Raw genomic sequence first — 24,870 nt, 5'->3', positions numbered from 1 at the left:
CTAAGGAGGGTTTGGAGCTGTAGCTGGTTCACCAAGGAGAGGTAAAGCAAAAAAAAAGCCATAAGAAGGGTAAAAGATTGGCAGAGGAAGTATCTGAATCTGGAGAACCTGTTTCCAAACAGAACTAGGGAGACTTTTGCCAGATTTTCCACCACCGTTTTTAAAGGATTTGGCAAATTCTTTTCCTGGCCTGTGTGCCATGTCTGGCATTCCTTTCACACATTAAAAAATCAACTTGGTCCTCTGCCCCACAGAACACAAAAGGTTGCTTCCCTTTCTACATTTCACCTCCCCGTGGGTGGAGCTGTCCCAGGAACGCCCTGCCCTGCACCAGGTTGGCACAGCACCCAGAGGGGATGGGAAACTCTTTTTCTCCCCTCTAACAGCTCAGTTGTAGGGTCTCTGTGTTACACTCCAATCATTTTATGCCTGTGATGGAAGAAGCCAGTTATATCCAATTAAGATGTTTGTTAAGAAGTGCCAGATCTCTGTCTGGAAGTGAGGAGGGGAACCTCAATCTGTTTTGATTCTGACTCTGATATCAGTGACTTCATTTTCCTAAATAGCTGGGGCTGGTGGAAGGAAAGGGGACAAGCAGAGCTCACATCCCACATCAGGACATTTGCAGGGCTTTTTCCCACCTGGAGAAACATCCAGCTAAATTCAAAGAGGAATGATGCAGAATCAGTCTTTTCAGCCTTCCCAATACATACACAGGATTATATTGCTGGGGGAGTTTCTCCCTATGTTTTTTCATAATTTTTTTTTGGTCAGAAATAGCCCAAGATCTCAGACACCTTACAGCAATATGCAGGAAAGATTCAGTTTTGACAGATAATTAATTATTATACTTCTACAAGCTGAGAGCCTAGATTCTTGCATTTTTGCATTTCCAAATCAATTTTGGCTTTTCAGGTCAGCTCACTCCCCTCATGGATGTTTCAAGTTGACTGTAAGAAGGTAAACCCCAAACTTGGCACAAAATTACTTCAGGGGCTCATCTGTATTTAAGAAAATCTCCTATTTTTTCTGTTTATTTTTAAATTTTAGGTATTTTCACCCTGATTCAGAATGAGAGAAATAATCTCCAGGTGGGAATGATTCACTTGCCGTGGTCCAGGACCAGCTGCACCTCAGCCAGCTGCTGCTCCTTGCAGAGGCAGATGAGGAGGGTGCTGAACAAATACCCCTGTGGACTGATGGAGATCCAGGTGTCTCCTCTCCCAGTTTGCTCCCTGAGCCGTGCTGGCCTCACCCCAATGCTGGTTTTGAATGGCGTGAGAGATGCTCCACTGGGGAAGTCCCAGGCAGCAGCTCCAAGGCTCTGTGAGGAAGGAGATCAGCAGAACACAGGGATGAAGGGGGTCAGGCTCCAGGGTCAGCTGAGATGTGTGAAGGCTGTGAATGTTAAAATGAATTTTTGCACTGAGGCACAAGGAGGAGTTTCACTCCTTGGCTCAGTGGAGAAGGTCTTGCCTCCCTCCAGAGGATCATGGCAAATCTAGTGCTGGATCAAGCTTATCTCCTGTGCTCTCTGCCCTTGCCTTGCAGGAGCAGGCCATAAATCCAGGTGTTCTGACTGTGCTGTGGCAGATGCTGTGGTACCATCATGAGCCCGGGTAAGGCTGTGTGTGCCCTGGTGGGAGCTGATGCCTCCCTTTCCAGCCCCAAGGACACAGAAGAGATGCCTGTGTTACCTGGGATGCTGCAAGAGTGGCTGCAACCCTGTGCTCTCTGCCTGACACACCCACTGACATGAGCTGCAGTTTCGTGGGAATCTTAATTAATTAAAAAAAAGCTCAAGTGCAGATCTGATCTCACACCCCATTACCTCACTGTTCACCAGGGAACAACATCAGAAGGGGTGTTCATTAAATTTGTGTTTGCCCTGCTCTGGTAAAGCAACTCCACAGCCTAGAGCAGTGCAGAGGTCAGCAGGGCACAGAAAAAATATAGGTGAGTAAAGCCTTTCAAGGAAGGAGAAGGAAAATTAAAGCTTTGTTTGGGTGTCCCTGGCTTGGGTGACAGACAGCAAAAAATGAAAGCTGGGACTTTCTTTCTGGACAGAGTAAATGTGCTTTGGTGGTTTTAATTTGCTCAGGCTCCTTTGAAAGCGGCAGCCAAAAATCTGCTTCCTACAAATGCATTTGGTTTTGGCAAAGTGGAGAATTCTGCCGGTCACGGTGGCTGATTTGACACAGTCAGGAAAACTAAAGCATGAGAGAAAAGCCCCAGACTGAAGTGTTTGGCACAACAGAAGTATTTATGGAAGACACTCCATTTTCCTTGGAAGCTGGTGCAGTTGATGAGCTGCCCCCTCCCGAGGTCTGCTCCTGCTACAACTTTATGAGGGATAAACCATTATTTCCCATCAAACAGCTGTTCTTACGTCTCTATTTGTGGGAGTTGGATGCTTTTTCAAAAAAGAATAATGTAGCTGAAAGCACTATTTCCCTCCACGTTTAAATAGGTAATTTGACCCCCAGTATGAAGAAGGTGGGAGTGAGAGGGGCCACACTTGGGTGGCTATGGGTCTACACTTCAGGTTAAATCAATTCGGTTATTTGCAGAGAGACAGCACAGATCTGCCCAGGCTGTCAGTGACATCCCCAGTCGACACTCTTGGGACACAAACATACCACCTGCCCCAGAGTCACTGTGGATGTTTTGATTTTAGGCAATAAAATCAGTTTTATTGCCTAAATAAAATAATAAAATATTAGAGATGAAATCTGAACATCATCCCTCAATGCTCAGAGGAAAAGCAGCGAGTCCAAACTGTTTATTTGGATTTGGTTAGGCAAAAAAAGAAAAAAAAAAAGTGATTTAAATTGGCAGAAACATTCCTTTTAAACAAGGAAAACCACCCAAGGGTGAATGATGGATAATTCCAATGAAATGAGACTGAAACTATTCAGTGCAGTAATTCTGAAGCTGGTGAATTTTGGTTACTTGCAAACTCTGCATTTTTGGCAAGTTCATCTATCCCCCCTCAGCTCCCTAGAGAATATAAAGCCCCTGCTTACACCTGCTCTGCCTCCAGCAGTTCAGCATTTTTCGCTTGTTACATTTTCACTTGATAACCACTTTCTGGACTGAGGGCTTGAGAACAGAATTGGGTGATCAGAGATTTTTTTCCTGGACACAGCTTGCATTTATCAAGTTTTCTGTCAAAGAACCATAAAGTTCATGGTGTGTGAACACACCATAAGTCCATATGAAATTTTTATTACTAACTATTATCAAAGTAAGACCAAAATGCTCTCCAAAAAGAAAACCCTGTAACTTGTATATAAAGTTTACACTTCTCTGAAGATCAAAGAGGAAACAATATAGATAAAAATAATCTGCAAATTTGGCCTTCGTTTTCTCCCAGCCAGCAGCGTCTGGCCAATATTTTGTCCTCTTCGAGCAAGTGCTATTAAAAAGAAAAAGAAAAATTCTTGCCTTATAGGAAGTGCTTAAACAGGAAATTCACCTTCAGATCATTTCCCAGTTGTTAAAAAATTAGCTTTAGCAGAGAAGGGAGAAGTGGAGTGGTGAAGTGCACGATCATGTCGCTTTCTCATGAACACCTTTAGGATGCTGACCCAAGAAGAGCAACTAGCTACCAGCTGAGGTCAAGGTGATGGTTGATTTGTAACTCTGATCCTAGCTACTAAAATTGGAAAGGAAAGGGGAATAAAAGCAAAAGAGGTCACAGTTCTGTAACACTGACAGTAACACACAGATGATGGGTGCTGTCAACATTATAAACTATATACAAGACGAAGCAGGACTCTTTCTTCCCCCAAAGAACATAACAACAGCAACAAAACAAAAGGTGAATAAAACACAGTTGGCACCTTATCGAGGGGATGAGGAGAGGGGGCTCCTCCTGAACGTTACAGGCTGAACTCATGGCGGTCCAGAGCACAGTTCATCTGTCTAAACACAGATCCTCTCCCCTTTCCTCGTTAAATATTTAGTGAAGACCAGGCCAGTAGCAATGTCTGACACAACCGTGGTGCTAACAAGGACGTTAATGAACGCCAAGTTTTCCCTGCAAGGGAGCACCTCACTCCAGGAACAGGTGGGGGTGCATGGGGATCCGAGGAGTGCCAGGTGTGGTGCCAGCCCCTGGTGCACCTTCTCAGGGGCAGTCAGTTGGGGAGGGTGTCCAGCCCCAGGGACGCCGCGTGCTGCTTCGCCCGGAGCCTCAGGTTCTCAATGCTGGTGGTTTTACTGTTCAGGCTTGGCAGGGAGCTGGAGGCCTGCAGGATGGGGGAGGACCAGACCTGCTGAGCGTGGGACAGCGACTGGTAATAGGACTGACAGTGCAGGGAGCTCAGCGGGGCCATGTTGACGTTCATGCCCAAGTAGGGCATGGCAGACGGTGTCCCCATTTCGAAGGAGGAATAATGGACCAGGTTGTTGGTGGCTGCCATGTGCTGGCGGAACTGCTCCTGCAGGCGGAAGAGGCTCAGGGGCGAGGAGGAGTAGGAGTGAGTCTGAGCCAGGCCACTGCTGGACGAAGGCGTCACAGTCGTGCTGAGAGGGGACTCTGCAGCAGGAGACAGAGGGGATGGGGGTTATTCCTGCAGGCTGGATAAGCTGGTGCTTATTCACACCCCAAAAAGGTTTGGGCAGCAGCATGGGCTTGTCTCTTGCAAATGAGAGAGGGTATGACAGCTCACGAGAGCTCAATGTGTGCCCTTCCTATACCTGGCACCTCAGAGTGTAGAAATGGAGCTGAGCTCTCTGCTGCTGGGCACTGCTCTCCCCAAGATCTAACTGGAGCAGTTCTTTGCTCTTTCAGCACTCCATCCCCAAGATCTAACTGGAGCAGGTCTTTGCTCTTTCAGTGCGGCATCAAAGTGTTCAATTGACTAGCCACACTCCATGGAGGCACAATCAAATGAGATCCCCCAATACTATGAGCCCGAGGATTCATCTTCTGATTCAACATCAGAGAATTAACAAGGATTGTCTTAACAAACTCCTCACTAGACATTGCCCTACATGACACCTACTATGTGGTAGCCTGCTTCCACTACATACTGTCAACAGGGGCAGTATTTGCAATCCTAGCAGGCTTTACCCACTGATACCCTCTATTCATTGGGTACACCCCCCACTCAACATGAGCTAAAAGCTCACTTTGGTGTGATGTTCATAGGTGTAAATGGACATCCTGCCCTCTCTGGGGCTGTTCTGTGCTGAGGATAACAGGACAAGCCTGGGCAGCCTATCCATGAGCACCAACTCCACAGGGAATATGGGACCATACCCAATCACCAGCATCCCCCTTGGAAAGGGGTCCTGACCACCAGCCTGCCAGGTCCCGACACCAACCTCCACCAAGAAGCTGCCCCTCACCTGCTTTTGGGCTCGCTCTCTTGCAGTTCAAAGCCTTGCTGTCCACACCAGGGCTCTTGTCCACTTTGGCCTCATCCAAGGTGCTCTTGAACTCCTCCTCCCTGTCCGTCTGGTCCTCGGGTGCCGACTCGCTGGCAGACTGCTCTGACAGGGTCAGGTTGAGGTCAGTGCCCACCTCGCTGGGGAGGCTCTGGACCTTCTCAGTGTCCGGGGTGGGAGCCTGGGTCTCCAGCACAGGGGGCTCCATCTTTCCCTCGCTGTGGCTCCCCTCACAGTCCTTCTGCTTCTGCAGCTGCTCTTTCTGCAGGCTGCGCTGCTTCTTTCGGAATTTGGCTCTCCGGTTCTTGAACCAGACCTTCCGTGCCACAAACAGCAAGGGAGAAAAAACAGTGAGAATCCTGCTCAGGGCCAAATTCAACATCACTCAGCCTCAGAGCTTCAGGAAATCCCAAATAATGAGTTGCTGCGAGCCCACTGTGCCCAAACGCCATTCCACTTTGCTGGACCTTAGAGCTTGACTGTTTTCAGTGAATCTACAAATAGCATTTCAAACAGACAAAAAAATATCCAGCCTCTATATTTTACAGCCTCCACTGCTTTTTTTGGGTTTTTTTTTAGTTTTTTTCCCCTAAATTGGTTAGGCACCTCATCCAAAAAGAATGTCTTGCAGCTGTAATGTCTGATGACATTACACTGGCTTGTCTGATTACACTACACAGTCTGTTAAGTTTCTAAAACCATTTGGTTATAAGTGTATCAAAACTACGATGGCAACACTCAAAGTAAGTCATTACAGGTATAAGCTGTTGTCTAGGACCTGCATTTAGGAAAGGAGGAGAGAATCTATTACTTTTTTAACCTAAATCAGTAGACATGTATTAGAAGAAATATATTAGCAAATCTTGTTTGTTGTTTGCTTGGTTAGATAAGGGGACAAACCATATTTTAGATCAAAATGTCTTGATAGTTATATAAAAGAACTAATTTTTTCCATAACTTTTTCTCTTCACGGTTAAAAATATTTGCCTTTTAAAAGGCAAGAACTGCTTCGCCAGCAGGTTATGAACAAGCACATTTCATAAATTGAAAATAAAAAGCAAACAAAACCAAAAAGCAAACCCAAACCTTGGCCTGAGATGTCACAAATATTGACACTGGTGGAAAAGAGCAGCTGGAATTACTTGGGTCTCTACTTTTTTGAGAAAGCCAGAAAAGCCTCACAATTAAATAAATAAATAAATAGACTTCTGTTGCTGTTTTTAAAATTTCCCTCAAAGAAATGTGAAAGAACAAATGAAAACCAGCGTACACTTCAGACAATCCTAAATTTAAAAAATGTGCGCGTGGATTAGAAGTTTCTTAAGCAGATGTGTGACTTCGGATAATTTTATCCTCCCTGCCCCTGTCTTTCACAACTTTACTGCCCCAAAATCTTCGCTTCCACTGCAAGAATCCTGGAAAGTCAAGGGAGCTGTCAGCCCTCTGGGAGCCCGGCTGTGTTCTTTTAAACATCCCCGCTGGCAAACCCCCAGAGTATCAGTACCTGGACTCTGGCTTCAGGCAGGTTTGTGCACATGGCCAGCCGCTCTCTCATCACCACATCTGGGTAGTGAGTCTTCTGGAAGGTCTTCTCCAGGGCCTCCAGCTGCTGGGCCGTGAAGGCCGTGCGACTCCGCCTCTGTTTGCGGTGCTGGGATCCATAACGTGCCTCCAAAATGATGTCTTGAAATGTACAGCCGTTGGAAGACAAGGAAAGTGGCCAATTTAATTATTGGAATTTGTACGCTGACAGTTGAATAAAGCACTTGCTAATATCAGACAAAACTATGGAATGTTTTTTCCATTGCTTTGGAGCTAGTGAAACACATACATATGGATTTTACTGGTTAGCTGAGGTGTCCAAAGAGATAAAATCATAGCAGAGGGGTTAAAGCTAGATGACCTTTGAGATCACTTCCAGCCCAAACCATTCTATGATTCTAAAAGCCTGTTCTGGAGAGAGAACCTCTTTCTGTGACAGCTGTGAAAGCTGTTGAGACTCCAGTGCTGAATTTGGCTGAAATAACTCAACCTGCTCCAACATCAGAGGGGCAGGACATGCAGATGCCCAGACCCTACCATGGCATAAGCACCTTCCATTAAGAAACACAACTAAAAATTATGTGGGAACATTCACTCTTGTACTTCTTTAATGTCTTTGCGTAGCTCGCTGCAGTCTTCAAGTCATGATATTGGAGAGCTGTTCTGGGCTCCAGTTCAGAGAGCATTTAATCTCATATGCTTTTGTGCATTTTGCTCCAAAGCACATCCTTTACTGAGCATGGACACTCTCCAGCATCTGGGGTGGAAACAGCAGCCAAGGCCACGTCTAGCCCCACTGGTTGCAAGCCCAGCGCTCATGTGCTGAACTCTTCTCAGCAGAGCACCTACTCACAAGGTCTGACTTTGCAAACCAAGCTTGGAAAATTGAGGGCAGAGAAGAAATTCAGACTGGGGAAAATCTGAGGCCAACCGTAAAGGGCTTATTATTTTACCAGAGGGGTTATTATTGCACAACAGTTAGTGGGAGTACAAAGATCTTAAATCAATGAAAATAAGTTACTTGAAAATGAAAAAAACCCACCCTTTATTATGCAAGTTGGGACATGCTGTGCTACAGCCCTGGAATGAAACAGTCTGGCAAGAGGTTTGCTCTCATAGAGGAAATACAGAAAGAGCAGTGTCTGGTATCATTTTTAATTCGGTTAAGAATGTGACTTCCAGTAGAAGGGAGGAATGAACACACAAGAAAACAACAGAGCAGGGAGCAAAGCTGGCACTATCAGCACACGGAGCCCGATGAAGGCTCTGGCTGCTGTTTGTTTGTGCTTTTGTCACGAGCGTCGTGACACGAATCCAAACAACAAACAAAAACCTGCTGTCCCCCAGCACCACAGAGCCAGGCCCCAGACCCATTGGCTAACGAGCGTAGCAAATCAGCTTTGCACTGCTCAAACATTCCTCTTCCAAAACTTCCAGCTGTTCCATTCTAGGTCAGCACTCGCAGCACCCTTCTGGGGGATTGACAAAGCTGCGTGGTTTTGGCAACCTGGCAGAGATGTGATCAGGCCAAAGGTCTTCAACAATATAGCGCTGGTTGCATACAAGAGAATTTTGTGTTTGAGGAATCAGAGCTCCTTGGGGAGTTCAAATGCTGGTGATAAAGCTGCCCCTGGGGAGGCAGAGGGACCATCCTTGTGCATCCAGGCACAGCTGACAGAGCAGCCAGGCAAGGAGAAGGGATATTCCAGCACAAGAAATGAAATTGAAGGAGCCTCAAAACATTTTAAAAAGCCAACATTTGTGTTTCAAGTACACAGAAACAGGAGAAAGGGCACTGGTTAAACACCCTACCTAAACACCCTACCTGCAGGCTGGAATATTCCCAAATTTCTAGAGTAGAGGTTAGACCTACCAGCTCCCCAGAGGCAGCAGCTCATGCATTAAGTTTGGCCACTCCAGCGAGAGGCAACCAGCAATTATCTTAATATTTTAACTATGTTTTCAGGCTTTGTGCAAGAAGGAGAATATAAATTGCAGGTGAGGCTTTGCAGTTACCACCAGAAACCTCTGTTTTCTGACTTAAGGTCATTTGCTTTTGTGCTGCTTTATTCTGACTGTCCCTGGAAGGCAAATGAGATCTATAACCTGCACTGAAAGATATTCAGAAGTAACAGAATGTGAGGCAACTGCAAAGGAAACAGCTCGTAGGTATATAATGCCTACACTGCCAATGATAAGCAGACAAGGGGACTGTGGGATTTAATCTGGAAAGTCTTCCACGTGGGTTATTAATTTTAAAGATAAGAGGTCAGGAAACCAATTGAATCTTCCGGTCAAGAATATGAGAATAGGTTTTTAATTCTTTTTTTTATCTTCCTCTGCTTTAGCCCAGTTAGGGCCAAAGACATTAAGTCCTCCATGCTCTACTGTAAAAGATAGAGAGCACAAACATCTTTCAAGAGATTCTTGCAGTTAAAAAAGGGCCACCTTGAGACCCAGGGTCTGCAAGATACATTGCAGAGCTCAGAGCCATCTGCTCCCATCTAAAACCTGCATAGTGGAAAGGGGCAGGGAACAAGGGGAGGATGACCAGGACAAGGACAGCGGTCTTCTCATCACTCTGCAGCCCAGCACCAGAGCAGGGAGAAGAGTCCAGGTCTCTTTGATTCCAGTCTGGTCGTTTATTGGTGAGGACAGTGACTCCTGCTCTGCCCTGTGCTACCCCAAAGATCCCACAGGCCACTTAGAACCATGCTAAGAAGGTCACAAATAGCAGCTGGGTAAAGGAACATTGCTGGCACAAAGATCTGACAGGCAGCTGTGGCTCACTGATCCAAAGAGTCCAAGACCTTTATCATCATGCCTTTGTGGACTGCCCACCTGGGAGGACCTTCCTGAAACTTCTGCATCCTTATTTTGGTTTAAGCCGTTATTTATGAAATTTAGCCCACCAAAGCTGTCTGGACAGGTAATTTTTCCCACCTACTCTATACTGGAAGGAATCCCTCTACAACTTTTTTTTTTAAACTTTAATAACAGACAACTAGAAAGCTATCTTAGAACAGATACACATTTTCAGACAGTCAGGGGAGATAATTCCAATCTTTGTGATCACGTTCACTCTGCCCTTATTTACGAACCACAAAGGGAAATTCTTTGCTGTTTTCTTTTCACTTGTTAAAAGACATTTCAGTGTCTTTTTAATCCTCTCTTTTCAATCCCATATAGTGGAGCCACATCCCATCTCCCCTGAGCTTCCCAGCTGCCAGAGTCCAGTCTGAATCAAGGTGCCAGCACACACTGGAGGGCAGGTGTCACCTGAGAGCCTGGCCACAGGGACAGCACTGAGGAGCACACCATGCCCCTTGGCTCTCTCACACTCCAGAAGGGTTCCACTCAATGTGAGAAACAAGGATTCTTTTTTTGTGCTGGGTTTTTTGGTTTCTTTGTGCGCGCGGCTTTTTTCGTTGTTGTTTTTTGGGGTTTTTTTTGTTTGTTTTTTTTTTTTGTTTTTTTTTGGGGGGTGGAGTTTTTAGAGCCAGGCAAGGGCAGTTGCCATGGGTTGTTCTTACCAGCCAGTCTCTCAGCCAGGGTGAGGGCGTGCACGGAGGGCCGGTAGTCAGGGGCGTGCTGGGCCTGCTGGGCTGCCTGCTGGTGCAGGTTGTACATGGCGCTCAGCGAGTTCATGGCGTGCAGCGAGTAGCCGTTCACTCCATAGTGCTGCATCCTGACATCAACCTGAAAAACAACACCCAGGGGAGTCAGGGGCTTAGAGACCTGCTGCTCCAGCTGCCTGGTAGCTCAGCAGAGCTTTGGAAATGTGGAGATCAGAACTGAAGTGCTGCATGCAAGGCTCGTGGCTGACATCTCAGCTCCAGCAGGTTCTGGGACAGGAATGGAAATATCTTCTGTACACCTGAAGCACCATCAACACAAGTCCAGCTTCCAAACTTGAAGCCCAGAATCTGACTGTATCTCACTCATGCTGATCAAAATATGGGAAATTCATTTTTTTGTATACCACAGTACAGTTTATCATATTACAGTGACTTTTAATGCATTGTCTAGCTCTATCCCAGGGCTAGCTGGGATTTTGCCCCTATCACTGCCTACAGTGGACTATTTGTAACCCCAGTGCTGGAATGTCAAATAATGTTTCTCATCTGAACTCACTCATTTATAATTTGTTTCCATTCATTATTTATTTTCCTAACAGGTCTTCTTAAGAAAACACAAAGGATACGGGGAGGGGGGGTGGGAGAAGGGCATGTGGTGAAAAAGAAGACAAATCTGCACCATAATAGCACCAAAAATGTTATGGCTAAAGAGGGAATAAGTTTTGCAATAAATACTGACACTTCATAGCTCAATAGCAAGGAAATTATTTCAGAAAACTAATGGCTTTTTTTTTCTAGTGTGGGGTCTGCGTGAGACTTCAAGCTCTTTTTCCTTACAGACCATCTGTAAAACTGAGCTAATATTGATCTCAAAAGCCAAGCAATGCTTCATTCATCCCTGTTGTAAATGACTGAGGGCCTCCAGGATGTCGTTTCTGCAGTTTGTAAGACATCAGAAAGGAAGTTGTGAAACATTAGCCACAAAATAAATTTTTTAAACCACCGTTTACATCAGCAAGTCACCATCTGGAAAGTCAGTGCAATGAACAAACGCTCAGGGAAAGAGGGGCAGCCGGACTAACTTAAGGAAAGCAGACATCTTTTCAGGCAGCCTCTTAGAAAACAATTTAAACACTGCAGGGAGGTGATGATTTCAGGAGAAATGCCCTTGGTTTTAGGAGGAATGCGATGAATTGAACAGTGAAAATTTGGAAGAGCAATTATCTGCTGTATTTTCTGTACTGGGAAAAGACCTTTGTATTTGTCTGTAAGTTATTTATACCATGGAGAGACAGACTCATGGTGAAGAGGCAGAGATGGAAATGAGTTGGTGCCACTGCCCCTCCTGCTCTGAACTCCTGTTCATTCCACCTTGATGTAAGAAGTACAAACATGAAGTGACCTTGTGTAACAGCCAGAGACCAAGCAGGAGTTCCTTAAAAAGCAGCTGAATTTGGTACAACAGGTTCTGGGGCATCTCATGGCTTCACCCTCACAAACATCTCTGCACTGTGGTGCCCAGGAACAGGGGAAGGAAACATGCAGCTCAGTTTGGTCAAACACTCTGCCAGCCCAAGGATGACCCTCACGAATGTGAGTTCTGGTTCTGGGATTGTCTTCTCAAAGAAGCTGCAGAAATTATAAACCTGTAATTTTGGAATTTAGCACTCTGCTTCACTCCTGTTCCCCCAAGCCCCTCGTGCTCTGCCACTGCATCATTTCAGCACTGAGTGCCAGTGGAGGGTGGTAGGTCCAGGTATGGTGACATCACAAAGATCTGACACACACCCTGATGCCAGCTTCTTCTGCTTTGTGCATGCCTGTTCACCCACTCTGGACTGGCTCCCCATTCTTCTAAGATAAAATGTGAAAATGGACATTTTCCAAAGCTCACAAGGATGCCATAGCTCTGCTCTAATGGAGCTTAGGGAAGATTTAAGCAATGATGAAATTGTTTGCTGGTTCTCTGATCAAGGTGATGGACTTCACACACCAACAGATTTTTGGCATTCTTATCTATTTTCCTCACAACGGGGTTCACAGCGAAATTACAGCTGTGATGTTGCTTTCTGGGACTGCAAAGTTTTGCTGCTGGTGGCACATGTTAAGGGACATGTACCACTGACATGGCCACAGAGGACATCTCCCATCTGCTGGGAAAGACTGACCTGTGGTGCAGCCTCACCCCGTCCTTGGTGTGGTTCATTTCCCAAGAGCATCATGACACCCAACACAGTTGTTCACTGCTCTGCTGTCACAGACAAGGGCAGGACTGGCTTTTCTGGACAACACAGGCAGCAAAACAGAGATCTGCAACTTCATTCTGCCTCCTCCCCTCTCACCACCTCACTTGTGAACCAGCTGGCTGGCTGCACCAGCTTTGGCCAGCGGGGTAGAGGTCTCAAAGCTTATTAAGTTCCTGCGTGTCTCGTGAAAACCATCTGAGGACACAAAACCTATTAACTGCCCTGGGCTGCTGCCAGGCCTCTGTCCCTAATAGAGGCTGGAGAATCCACACCGGGGCTCAGCCTTGCCAGGAGATACGTGGGAGGCCAAGTGTCTTTGACTCCCAACTCACAGAAATGCCTGTTTTTTTTTTTCTAATCCCCCTTGCATGTCATGGGCTGTGCAGCAAGCTGGCACATTAAAGGAAAAAGGAAGAGGGAGAGGAGGGGAATTTTCCCATACCATACAGTCTTCCAAGGACACTGCCAGTGGTGGTGTGTCTGGAGCCCAGTGTTTCCACTGAAACACTTGCTCCAGGAATATTTTGGTGGTTTTGATTGTTAAAAGATGATTTTATGTGTACATTTTTGGGTGGCCTAGAAGAAAGTGTACTTAAAAAAAAAAAAGAAAAAAGAAAAAAGAGAAGGACCTTGTAGGTGTGGACTCAGGATGGGAGTCAATGCCCATCACAGCTTTGGTGATAACTGCCTGCTAAGCTGCAGTGCAGACAACAGGCAGAACTTCTACTCACTTGTGCAGCAAATGTATCATCCCAGATTCTGTGTAAAAAATGAGGGAATTTACTGAGCGAGACAGTTCAGCCGGGTAAGCAAAGTTAACTGAGACCACAAATAGCTCCTGTTTAACTGGCAGCTCCCAGCTCACTCCAACCCCAATAAATTAAATATTTAAAAGACATCATGCAGCAATTTTTTTTAATGGAGAAAGCCATTCATCAAGCCACTGCTGTGTTTCACAAGCTGTCGAATAGTGCTTACACTGGTTAAAATAATCTTTATATTTCATTAAGCAACCAAATAAGCTGATCCCTTCCCACTGGCTGTATAGATGGTTTTAATTTTCAAAATCTACAAATGCATCTTTTATGTCTCTGCATGGCTGGAGGGCCTCAGGAACAGCCACAGCCAGGAGCAGGATGAGAGCAAAGTTTGAACTCCTGCTTTCTTGAAGGGCATGAGCTTGAGCAGCTGTGGATAAGCTGGGAGGGTTACAGGGTCCATCCTGAAAGACAGGGGATTCCTCATCCTGATTTTGTGCATCAGAGATCAATGAAGAGTTAGGAGCAGTGAAGAAAGGAGGTAGAAGCTGAGGAAAGGTGCAGGAAAACAAGAGGTGAGAGAAAAAAGCCCCTGGCAGGGGCCTGTGGGCTGATGCTGCAGCGTTTGCTCAGCACAGGGGGTGGAGGCTGTGGGCAGTGCCTGGGCTGGCACCTCCTGGGCTGGTGGTCTCTCCCTGCACGGCCCCTCAGGGCAGCAGCAGAGACTCTCCCACCCCCAGCATCCCAATCCAGCCCTCTCCCAGCTCCCCACATTGCTCAGCACTGGCTGTGAGCTCTCCTCACATGCCCTGCACCAGACCCTGCTGGGGCTCCACTCCTGTCTGTACAATCCTGGCATCATTGCTACCCCAGGCTCAAAATCCCTCCTATGGCTTGCACCTCTCACTTGTGTTTTCACTATGGAAGGCTCATGGATGCTGTGCCTACTTTTCTTCCCAAGCCTGCAGACTTCTCAGACCTCAGGAGCCGTGTCCTGCCAGGATCCAGCCTCACAGACAGCACGTGGGATTTCCCCTAGCTGTAGCTGCTGCTGTCTATGAGAAACCCAGCTTTCTCCATTCCTGCATTGCTTTGAGGCCAGGATTCTGCCCATCCCAGACTAATTCAGGGACCCCACCACTCTGTATTCAGCTGCTGCTGTTCAGTCTGATGCAAAACAATCTGCACGTTTACCAGCCAGAAGGAGGAACCCTGTTATCCCAGGGCAGAGCTGCACTGCTCCAGCCAGCCTGGCTCCCATCCATCCCTTCCATCACTGGCCTTGAAAACCTCAGGTTCCCCTGAAGCCATGCAGCACAAAAGTGCTGCAATTTATGGTGCACCACGTAACAGCGTGGCATACAGGGGAGATCTGACCCTGGGTTTTAATATTCTCAGCTTTGTACAAGACTTTAAGTTTCCCTATTTAGCTGGCAACTAATTTTGTATAATTCTGCATGTAATTCTGTCCTGAGAGAAGATGTGAAGAGAGATCCATGCATTTCCTCATCAGCTGAAAACCCCGTTCCTAGTGGCTTCTGTGTATGTGGAATTCAGGCATATCTGAGAACAATTTAATGAAGTATTGAAATTTTCTGAAAAATACCTGGCTAGAAAACATCCATATTTCTCCTTCTATCAGGAAAAAAAACCCCAAAACCCAACAAATCATAAAACCAGAATCACAAACAAGACATTTGCCCTTCTCAAGCAAACTCTGCCAGGTGAAATGAGGCTGGATGTAGGACATGCAGCTTTGCAGGGGCTTTGGACCATTGTCTCTTTTCCCTCTAAAAAGTGAGTCATCCCAAATCCAAAGAAATACTGAGACTAAATTCATTGATCTACACGAGACACTCTGGTGCCATCATAAAGAACAGGGTAATAAAATCCATGAGCTAGAAATACTGAATAATTCCTAGAGATTGCAAGAAGTGGATGCCAGTCTGCTTTTGACTGGTGGGCACCATGGGGTGTTTTTTTATCACTTCATCAAAGCTGTCCCCCAAATGGGAGGGCTGGTGATGGGAGAGAAGGTATATGAGGCTTTCTTTAAATATGGGAAATAAGCTGTACCAAAAAAAAAAAAAAAAAAAAGAGAGAGAGAGAGAAAAAGAGTCAAATCTGGACTTTGGGAAGTCACTTTCAGAAGGGAATTTCAACAGTACAACTCACTGCTTATGGAGAGATTCACCACCAATGCATTTAAAGTTTGGAAGAACGTGGCACAGTCTCGGGTCTGTGCCCTGATACAAGGCACAGCTTGAGCACAAGGAAAAGATCAGTTTAAAAAAAATCAAGCCATGAAACAGAAGTCTGGTGCACTTGATTGGTGTTCAGGGTTCTGTAGGTGACAGAAAAAAATAGGAATAGCCCCATGTCAGGTAAAAGGAAAGTTATGGTCCTCAGCTTGAACACCTTCAAAGGTGCTACAAATCACTGCTGGTGTTTATGCAAAGCACAGGAACCCACTGCTCATTACTAACAGGGAAAAACAGCCAATGGTTTGTGCTGCAACATCCTTTCCCCCTTATTACCACTGGCAAAAAACATCACTGAAAATAGAATCACAGCAGAATATTCCCCCTCACCTCCCCCAGAGCTGTTCTGGGTTATGATTTTATGCTTTAATTCCTTATTCAGAAACACTTCAAATCAGAAAGATAAATAACAAATCTTTGACTCTGTGTAACTCACATTCTAGGAAAACAGGCTCATTCTATAGACAGACACTGGGTTTATATGTATTTGGTACTAAATGAATTACATACCTGGGGGCTTATGAATAAATGATCTTAGCAAGAGGTTTTCTTCAATCTTTTTTTTTTATATCCCTAAATCTTTTAGAAATATAAAGGCCCAAAATAATGTAAGATAATAACCAACACGTTATAAATGAGTTTTGTTCCTCATGTGAGATCACTGAATATCTAAGGAAACAATTTCACCTTTATAGTGGATGAAATATTGATAATTTGAAATACTGTAACACATCACAGTTCCTCATCCAAATGTCCAAGTCTGAGAGCAGCAAGCACTATAAAAACAGGCTTCCAAAAGACTTTCCTTGTTACTGAAATAAGGAACTGAGAACAGCTCCCCAAAAAAACCCCACAGGACTCTGCACTTCTAATCTTCCTGAAATATTTTTACCCCTGTGAATATTCCTGGGTTGAAATAAAGTTAATTTCTAAGTGCAGAGAGAAGTGCTAATTAAGCAGGATCTAGTTAAATCTATGTGAAAATGCACCGAAAGCCAAACCTGACCAATTACACCAATTCCTACAGCTCACACTCAGCTATTCCCAGTGACCTTGCTATAAATAAAGAGATATTTTTTCTTAAAACCAGGAGGATTGCTAGCAGCTGAAATCTGGAAATACTTCCAGTTAGGGACAGTGGCACCAGTTTTGGGTAGACCTTGTCAAATAAGTGACTCTGAGGCTGTGCTGATGATGAGCACAGCAGCTGTGTTTGTAACGCTCATCTATTTGCAGTGGAAACATAACAGGATGCATGAGGGCTTGTAATTTTTGTAAAATAAACCTCAGAGCATCCTGCTGAGACAAAAAAGTTTTGTTGCAGATCCCTAGAAATTCTCACACCAGGTTGTGAGCAGCTGAGGTAACAGGGCTTGGCTGACAGGGGCAACTCACATGATTTGCTGTGATTTTTATTTAAGGCTTTTGTGAAATCATAGTTTTTCACCCAAAAGATAACGGAATCGAGTGACTGATTGGACACTTCCTGGCAAAAGACCTTCCAATGCCTCTGTTTGCAGAGGCATTCCTCAGAGGGCAGGCTTTCCAGGTACAAAATAAAGAAAATAAAATAAAGACACCCCTAAAGGCTCTGCTTTTGAGCGGGGGTAAGTTTCAGGGCTTGGAGCCCAGCTTGCAGTGTAGAGCCAGGAGTGGCACCACCAAACATCACCGCGGTGCAAAACCCCTTGCTTGTCGTAATTTGCACGAGACAAGCAGTGCTGACGGATCAAACCAGCACAAACCTCCCTTCTCCCCTTCAGAGCAGCACTCAAACCTCAGTGGAAACTCTTGGAAATTACATTGAAGTGGAGCGTTTTCCTGGAAAAAGAAAAGCTCTTGATATCAAGATCACTTTGACTCTCGTTTCTCATCTCATTCTGCTTCCAGATCAGCAACAACAACAAGAAATCATGCGTTTAAGATTTGCTGTCATTAACAGCAGAATGGAAACTGAGCCCTGCATCCCAGCTCAGCCCAGGCTGCTGCTGCAGCTGCACATCCGTGGATATGGAACGCGGTCACATCCCGCTGCAGCCAGGCTCGCGCGCTCCTGCGCTGCCCACTGCTCTCCCCTCTCCAGACCTTACAGCATCTCTGCCTCTGGACTGCCCTGAGTTCAGAACTTGGAGTAACCCTGAAGCACCCTGCAATCAAACTGCTGAATTCACAAACTGCTTCAAGGGTTTATCTTTGGTGTTTTTATGAAAGGAAAAACTACAAAGTACCTGCTCAGTCCTTCGCCTCGTTTCTGTGGAAAAGGCTTCCTTGAGAAGCATAATTTTGTTTTCCCCTAACACTGGCAAAGGGAATTTTCCAAAGCAAACTCTGCCCTTTCCCAGGTCTGCTGGAAGCATGAGGGTGGCTCCCTGCTTGCTCTCTGCCCCCAAAACAGCTTTTGCCTGCAGCATATTTGATTGCAGATTGTTCCCATGTGCAAACGGACTGTGTTGGAAGGCAGCCTCTTGGGATTTCTGGTTCAGGAATCTCCCATCCCTGGAAGACGGAACAATATCCTGGAGGATTTTACCCATGACAGTCTCATTAAGAAGACAAGGATCTACAGTTCTTTGTCAAAATATGTTTTTAAGCCTGTGACCCTTCCTGTGTCTATCCTGAGCACCACAACCACGACAACGCTGATCTGACAATCTAACCCTGAGCCCTAACAAGGGAGATCAAACCCCGCAAGAAATGCACAGATAAGCTTTGTAAAGATTTCCTGAGGCAGTTTAAGACATTCCCAGCTCCTCTCCTGCTGCTCCCAGGTGCTGCCAGCTCAGCAGCCAGGCTGGCAGAAGGGAATGCAGGCTTGCCCTGGGTAATGCCTCAGCCCGGATGCTGGGCTCCATGGGCAGGCACTGGGATGAGGCACACAGGGAGGGTGATTTCTCCCCCCACCACCACTACTCATCAAGTAGAAAGTAAAAAGTTGAAGCTGTAAGTTCTGGGTGTTAAACTGAGGGAGTTTGGTACCCACAGGAGGAGGGGAGCAGTGTGTCTGTGAAATGCAGAGGTTTCTGCCACATTGCTGGAGTTTAACCCTTCTGGCACAAAAGGACTTTCCTAGGGGCTCTTTTAGCTGATCAGATGGAAGGTCGTGAGGTTATGATGCCAAGTGCAATCCTGCTTGAAGGTGATTTTGAGAGATAGAAAGAGCAAGCAAACTTGAGAGCAACAGAAGCTGAGAGCTGAACTCAGGATGTTTCTGCAAGTTCAGCTGGACCCTGCCTCTGCAGATGATTCTTGCCGCACTCCGAACAACAGTCACAAAACACAGGACGGCAACTGCTCCTGCTCAGACTTAAATCAGCTATAAGGCAAAATGACAGACAATTCTACTTTGGCCTAAAAGGGGGAAAAAAGAAAAATCCTGAAAGGCAGCTCCACAAGCCATGCAATTGTGGGGGACTTCTAATACCTTAAAAGAATAAATCAGAAATTTAAAGTTTTTCTTCTCTGCAAGTGGTACCACAAATGTTCCTCCTACCACTAAAAAAAAGATGCTTGAGCTCAGTGGCTTTTACAAGGAGGGGCTGGGGTGGGGGAAAGACTTGTGCCACCTTAAAACAGGGCCACAAAACGGAGTTAGTGGCAGCAGTGCCAGGGGCTGGGGAGCACCACGGGCGCATGGAAGGTTTCCTTTCCCGTAAGCCTTTGGATCCCTACACCAAATTCAGCGCGGCTGCCAAGGCAAGCAATGTACTTTGGCCACCAGCAGGTGATCTGTGCTCTAAAGAGCTGCATGCTGTAAAGCAGGCAGAGCTGCTGAACGTCTGCTGGGTTTTGTGGGGAGTCTGGAGTCCCTCAGCAGAGGCACGTTCACCCACCTCGGGATAACACATGCCAAGAGCTCCCAGAGCTGCTCCCTGCTCCCTGCGCCCGCAGCTTGGCACGGCTGGAATCACCAGATTCCCACAGCTCCCTCGGGAAGAACATTTCCTCCCTGGCGAGATCCATCATCCCCCAGTGCAACTGTGACTCTTTCTTTGGAAGATCCTAGCAGAGTTCCCAAGCATCACACCCACGCTTTCAGTTTTACAGCAGCATCTCTCACATCAGTATTTGCTCTGGCCATACAGAGGCTGCTGCTGGTCCTAAGAGAGCTGTGCCAGCCACCCACAACTCCTGGTGTAAATATCCATTTCCCTCCCTTCGGAGAACTGCTGCTCCATCCTGCTCCCAGCCCTCCCTCAGAGACTCTCCTCCCATGAGCTGTAATTCCATGAGTACTGCTTTACGAAACAGAAGAAGTATGATCCAAAAGCTAATGAAGTTAAAAGGAAAAAAAAAAATCAATTTCAGTAACTCTTAGAGTGAAATAAACTGACAGGAAAAGACACAGGGTTTGGCTAACCCCAGTACACTATGAATTAATTCTTGACTATTTGGCTACATTTCCAAATTCTCCACCAGCAGGTTTTGATGGAAATTCCTCCAAAGTAGATTAGTTTATTAGTAGCTGTATAGGATTGGAAAATTTGGGATTTATTGAACCCCTGTTCTTCAGCATTTTTCCTATTCCTATGTTTTTCCAAATGAAGCAAGGCAGCTATATTCTAAATATTCTGTTCAGACACAAGCTCTGGAAACCAGCACTCAACCTTTTGAAAGGGTTTAAGCCCAGCTGACATTTGTCAGTGCCTCAGTAGGAGCATTTTCAACTTGACAAGCTGAATTTTGAGAGGCCCCTGAAAAACCACTGGAATCTTGGAAAACGTGGACTAGTTCTAGCTGAACACTTTACCCATCGTGTAACCAGTAAAACCAGTAGGGATGTATATCCTGGTCCAGGACCTTTTCTGCAGCAGCTTTGTTTCGTCAGGGCTGGTTGTGAAAATGAGAGAGGAAAAAGAAACTCTTCCCTCCGGCTTCTTTTCATCCGATTTCCCTCCTTCTCAGCAAAATACTCTTTTAAAGGATAAAGACACCGGGAACCAAACCCACTGCAGTCGCTCCCTCTACAACTACATTGTGCAAAACTTGCCTGGCAAGCCTGCCCTTCTGTGATTTGTGGGAAGCTCCTCTGACTCTGTTTCTTTGGTGCAGGCAGCGACACTGGCACTAAGGAGCAGCAACATCTGCACCAGCTCTATGAAACAGAGCTGTGCCTTCTGATTCGGCAGAAAGATCACTTCTCATGTGTGTGAGCATGAGAATCTCCCATTTAGACACCAAGATCTCTTTAAATTAGCAGGAAAAGCTGGAAAGTTGATCTAAACCATCTTTCTGTGTACTGGCAGTACAATTTTGGGTGTATTTTTGCACTATATTGGCACAATTTAATAGAACCTCTCATCAGTCGCGGGGTAACTCGGGGTTGAAGCCACTCTTACCCTTTCAGGAATTTTGTGCCCATTGCAGTTCTTAGTTAGAATGGAAAAACTGAACCTAGAAACACAACCCAAAAGCCAAAGGGTTGTAGGTCCAAGTCTCTCTGGCTGGGGCAAACAAGGAAGTGGGATTGACTTGCACCAATTTACTCATGGGTGAAAAGCGAACATGGAAGGGATAAGCTAAACAGTCAGCAAGCCAGTTCTGAGATGCGCTCAGGAGAAACACAGCGCAGTGAGAAACTGCAGATTTACCCTCTGCCTGCCACTGCGCGGGGGTGTGGGCAGGGGAGGGTGGAAAAACCTCCCATCCTCAGGGTGAGTCCCATCCTGCTCTCTCTGGGACAGGCAGGGCAGAGGAAAAGCCTGATCTGCACCAGAGCCTTTGCCCTTCATCGAGAGCACGACCCACGTCCTGTAGGTGGATGAGGTTCCCAGCAGGGGCAGTTGTCCACGGCTTGGAAACTCAGGGAGGAGAGGAAAAAAAGCAGCAGAAATTGCTTGAAAAGCTGGGGAAGGTGGATGCTGAAGGTACCCGGGCAGGCTGGGAAGTGGCCAGCGGCTCCCCCAGCCTGAGGAGGGTCTCACCCCACCCAGCTACCAGCAGATTTCGCTTCTCTTTTGCTTTGTGTTCCGTGCAGAGGTGAGGGAGGGAGAGGGTAAATAAACCCCAAACCCTCCAGCCCTGCCTTGGGGGAAGCGGGAGGCTACTTCAGACAAAACTGTTATCCATTAACATCCAATTATCACTTGGTCCAAGCCATTAATTATAAATCAGCCTCCTAATTGGGATAATTAGCTCTCTGCTACTTAATGTAGTATGACTGATGCGTTTGGAAAGAAGGTAATCAGTCCATTTGTTTAGCGTTAGGCGAACAAATCCAACTCTCATGGTTTAATTTCAGCCGAAGCCTTCCCAGCGCCTTCCCCCCTCGGCCCACCATCAGCATTCAGAGCCCATCGCAGCTCCCTTAATTGTTTGGGAATCACGGCAGGGATGGGCACACGCATCTCCGCGGGGCTTTCGGGACAGCAGCCCCCGGCCCAGGGATGCGGCCGGACTCGCCCCTCCCTCGAGGGGAATTGCTGGGATTTTGGGGAGGGGGTTAATTAGAGGGGACGGGTTTGAACCTGAGCGCGACCCCACAGTTGGGATCGTTCCGGAGGAGCGAGGGGCTCCTCTCATCCCCCCGTCACCCCGGCCGGGCCTCGCCTCTAGAAACCATTTCAGGGAGAGCGGAAAAACTTTCCTCTTTATTTCTTCCCCCCCTCCCCCTCTCCTTTTCCCCACTTCCCCTGGATGTCTCATTAATGCCGGCTGCTCGGCGAGCCGCCGATAGCTGCGGGACATGATTAGATATTTATTACTGTCATTTACATGGAAAACTTGAGCTAACCAAGTGGAACTGGAGGGGGCCGCCGGAGGGGACGGGATGAGGCGGAGCGGGGACATTTCTTTTCCCCGGCGGAGGCGGAATGCGGGACACAGGCGGAGCGCGGCCGGCTGGAGCAGAGGGTGCGGGGATAACCCCGCAAAGCCCCCAGCCAGGGCGGGGGTGTTGGGCCGAGCCCTCCCCGGGTCTGCGGCTGCGGTACCACCTCGCTCCGGCCGCGTTTCGTTTCCAAAGGCAGCGGGCAGCGCTCGTTGCGGGAATCCCACCGGGAAACAGGGGATGCTGCTCCCTCCCTCCTTTCTGCTGACGGCCTCGCCGAGGTGACCCTCGGGGACACCAAGGACCTGTCCCGAGATGCGCTGATCCCTTTTTCCCCCAAGGCGCCGGAGGTCGCCGCCTGGAAATAGATGGAAAGCGCAGCCGGGAAAAGCCACGGACCGCGGGGACCGGACGGCTCCGTATGGGGCTCTTCTTGTCCCTCCTCTCCCCAAATAAAGGGACAGGCACGGCGAGTGTCGCAGTCAAACCCCACTTCCATGGGAGGAGAAACTGCCCCGAGGGCCTTGCTTTGGGCTGCAGCAGCCCTTGTGTCTGGCTTTCGGGTGGTCACCCTCGCCCTCTCCTTGTCCCCTGCCAGGGGAACGGGTCCTGGGTGCCCCGGGCAGCCAGCACCGAGTAGGGACACGGACTTTTTTCCGCTCAAGTGCTGGCCGCGGCGGAGCACAACCCACCCCCCTTCCCTATCTGTTATCCCATGGCCCGAGGGGCGACTCAGGCGGAGATGTATGAGATCTCTTGCGGTAAAAATATGCATGCGGATCCCCATTTGGTTAGCCCTATAATGGAGGTGTAAATAGGTTTCGACTGCGAAGCCCTTAATTTATCAAGAAGGGCTGACAGCGCAGGTCCGGGATTTATACACCCCTTAAAGAGGGGGAGCGTGCAGGGGGGCCGCAAACACCGGCCTGCCAGCTCCTTACGGGGGCTCCCCGTCCGTTCTGCCGTCTAACCTCGCAGCGGGGTGATGTGGGGGCGCGGTTTGTCCTAGAGAGGCTTCTCAGCGCTGCCGGCATCTTGCCCTCCCTTGCGGTCCCTTCCGCACTCAACTTCCAGCCGCACCAGAAAGAAAAACCAATCCCGGAGCCACCCCGAGCGGGGCCATCGCCATCGTCCCCGGCTCCCGGCCCTGCTCGGGGTTCTTTCTGCCCTCGGCAGCTCTCCCCAGGCTGCGCAGTTTACTAAAACATCATTATGTAAACAGGGGGAAAGTTGCGCTCTCCTCCGGCGGAGCCCGGCTCACGGAGGGATGCGCGTCCCCCGCCGTTCCCCGAGCCGGGTTACAGCCCTCGCACCCCGCCAGCTGCCCAAACCCGCACTGGAGCGGGCTGGCACTCAATAGGAGTCAATAGGAACGAGGCTCCGAGCTCGTGGGGGTTTGAATTATTTTCCTTTCGCTGTAGTTTGGGTTTTTTTTTTTTTTTCAAACGCGGTATACTTCAAATAAACAAGAAAAAATTAAAAAAAAAAAAAAAAGAAAAAGAAAAAAGAAACAAAGAGGGACAGGAGGACAGAGATCCCGGGCCGGGTTTCTCCTCTCCGGTGCGCGCATCCCTGCCAGCGGTGCCTCCGCCGGCCGCGCATTCCCCCGCGGACAGATTCCCCCTCCTCGCAAGCAATCCCCAAAGTCCTCTTCTCTCCCCGTCGGCATCCCCGGCCCGCCCGGCCCCGCGCTGCCCGGGGGGGTTCTTACCTGGGGCGGTGGGGCAGCCTCCCGGCCCGCCGTGGGAGCGGGGACACGCGTGGGAGCGCGGCGCTGCGCCCCTGCCCGCCCTACTCCATCCGCCCGCGCTGCCTGCGCGCTGCCTGCGCGCCCGGCGGAGCTGCCATCTACCGGGAGGCAGCATTGGAGAAGGATTTTTAAAAGGAGCTTCATAGCGACCCGGGAGCTACCCAGCAAGATTTTCAATGGTCCTCCACCCTGTCAATCAAAACGGGGCTGCTGGTACACCCCCCACCCCCCCAACACTTCTTACTAGTCATTTACTCCAAGCCGAGGTGTAAACGCCTAATTAAATCCCTGGAAGCGGACGGGAAGCCGGTGGAGGGAGGAGGGCTGGAGCCAGGGCCGGGGGGGTGATGGGGTCTGCCAGGCACAGGGAAGGGAAGCCAAGCCGTGCCTCTCCCCGCGCCCCCGCTCAGCACCGCGCTGCATCAGACCCTGAAGTTCCCCTCTCCCCCGACGGCCCCTGGCTGGTGATGCTGGTGGGGGATAATCTCCCAACTTTAATTACAGAGAGACCGCGGCTCCCCACCCTCCTCCCGGCCGCCTCGCTGTCCCAGCTTTGTCCCAGCTGCACCCCT

The 24,870-nt window shown here is 48.0% G+C and overlaps 1 protein-coding gene across 1 annotated transcript; it reads right to left on the bottom strand.

Annotated features, from left to right (window-relative positions):
• Positions 1-4,142: 4,142 nt before the first annotated feature.
• DMBX1 (diencephalon/mesencephalon homeobox 1) lies at positions 4,143-24,413 on the bottom strand. Its single transcript, XM_066556048.1, is given in 6 exon segments — positions 4,143-4,543; positions 5,359-5,713; positions 6,902-7,080; positions 10,473-10,638; positions 24,260-24,314; positions 24,316-24,413. Coding segments are annotated over 6 exon segments (1,254 nt in total).
• Between the last annotated feature and the right edge of the window lie 457 nt (positions 24,414-24,870).

This window comes from Molothrus aeneus, chromosome 9 (assembly GCF_037042795.1).
Source record: "Molothrus aeneus isolate 106 chromosome 9, BPBGC_Maene_1.0, whole genome shotgun sequence".
Taxonomy (NCBI): Eukaryota; Metazoa; Chordata; class Aves; order Passeriformes; family Icteridae; genus Molothrus; species Molothrus aeneus.
This window is presented reverse-complemented; position numbering and strand designations above follow the sequence as displayed.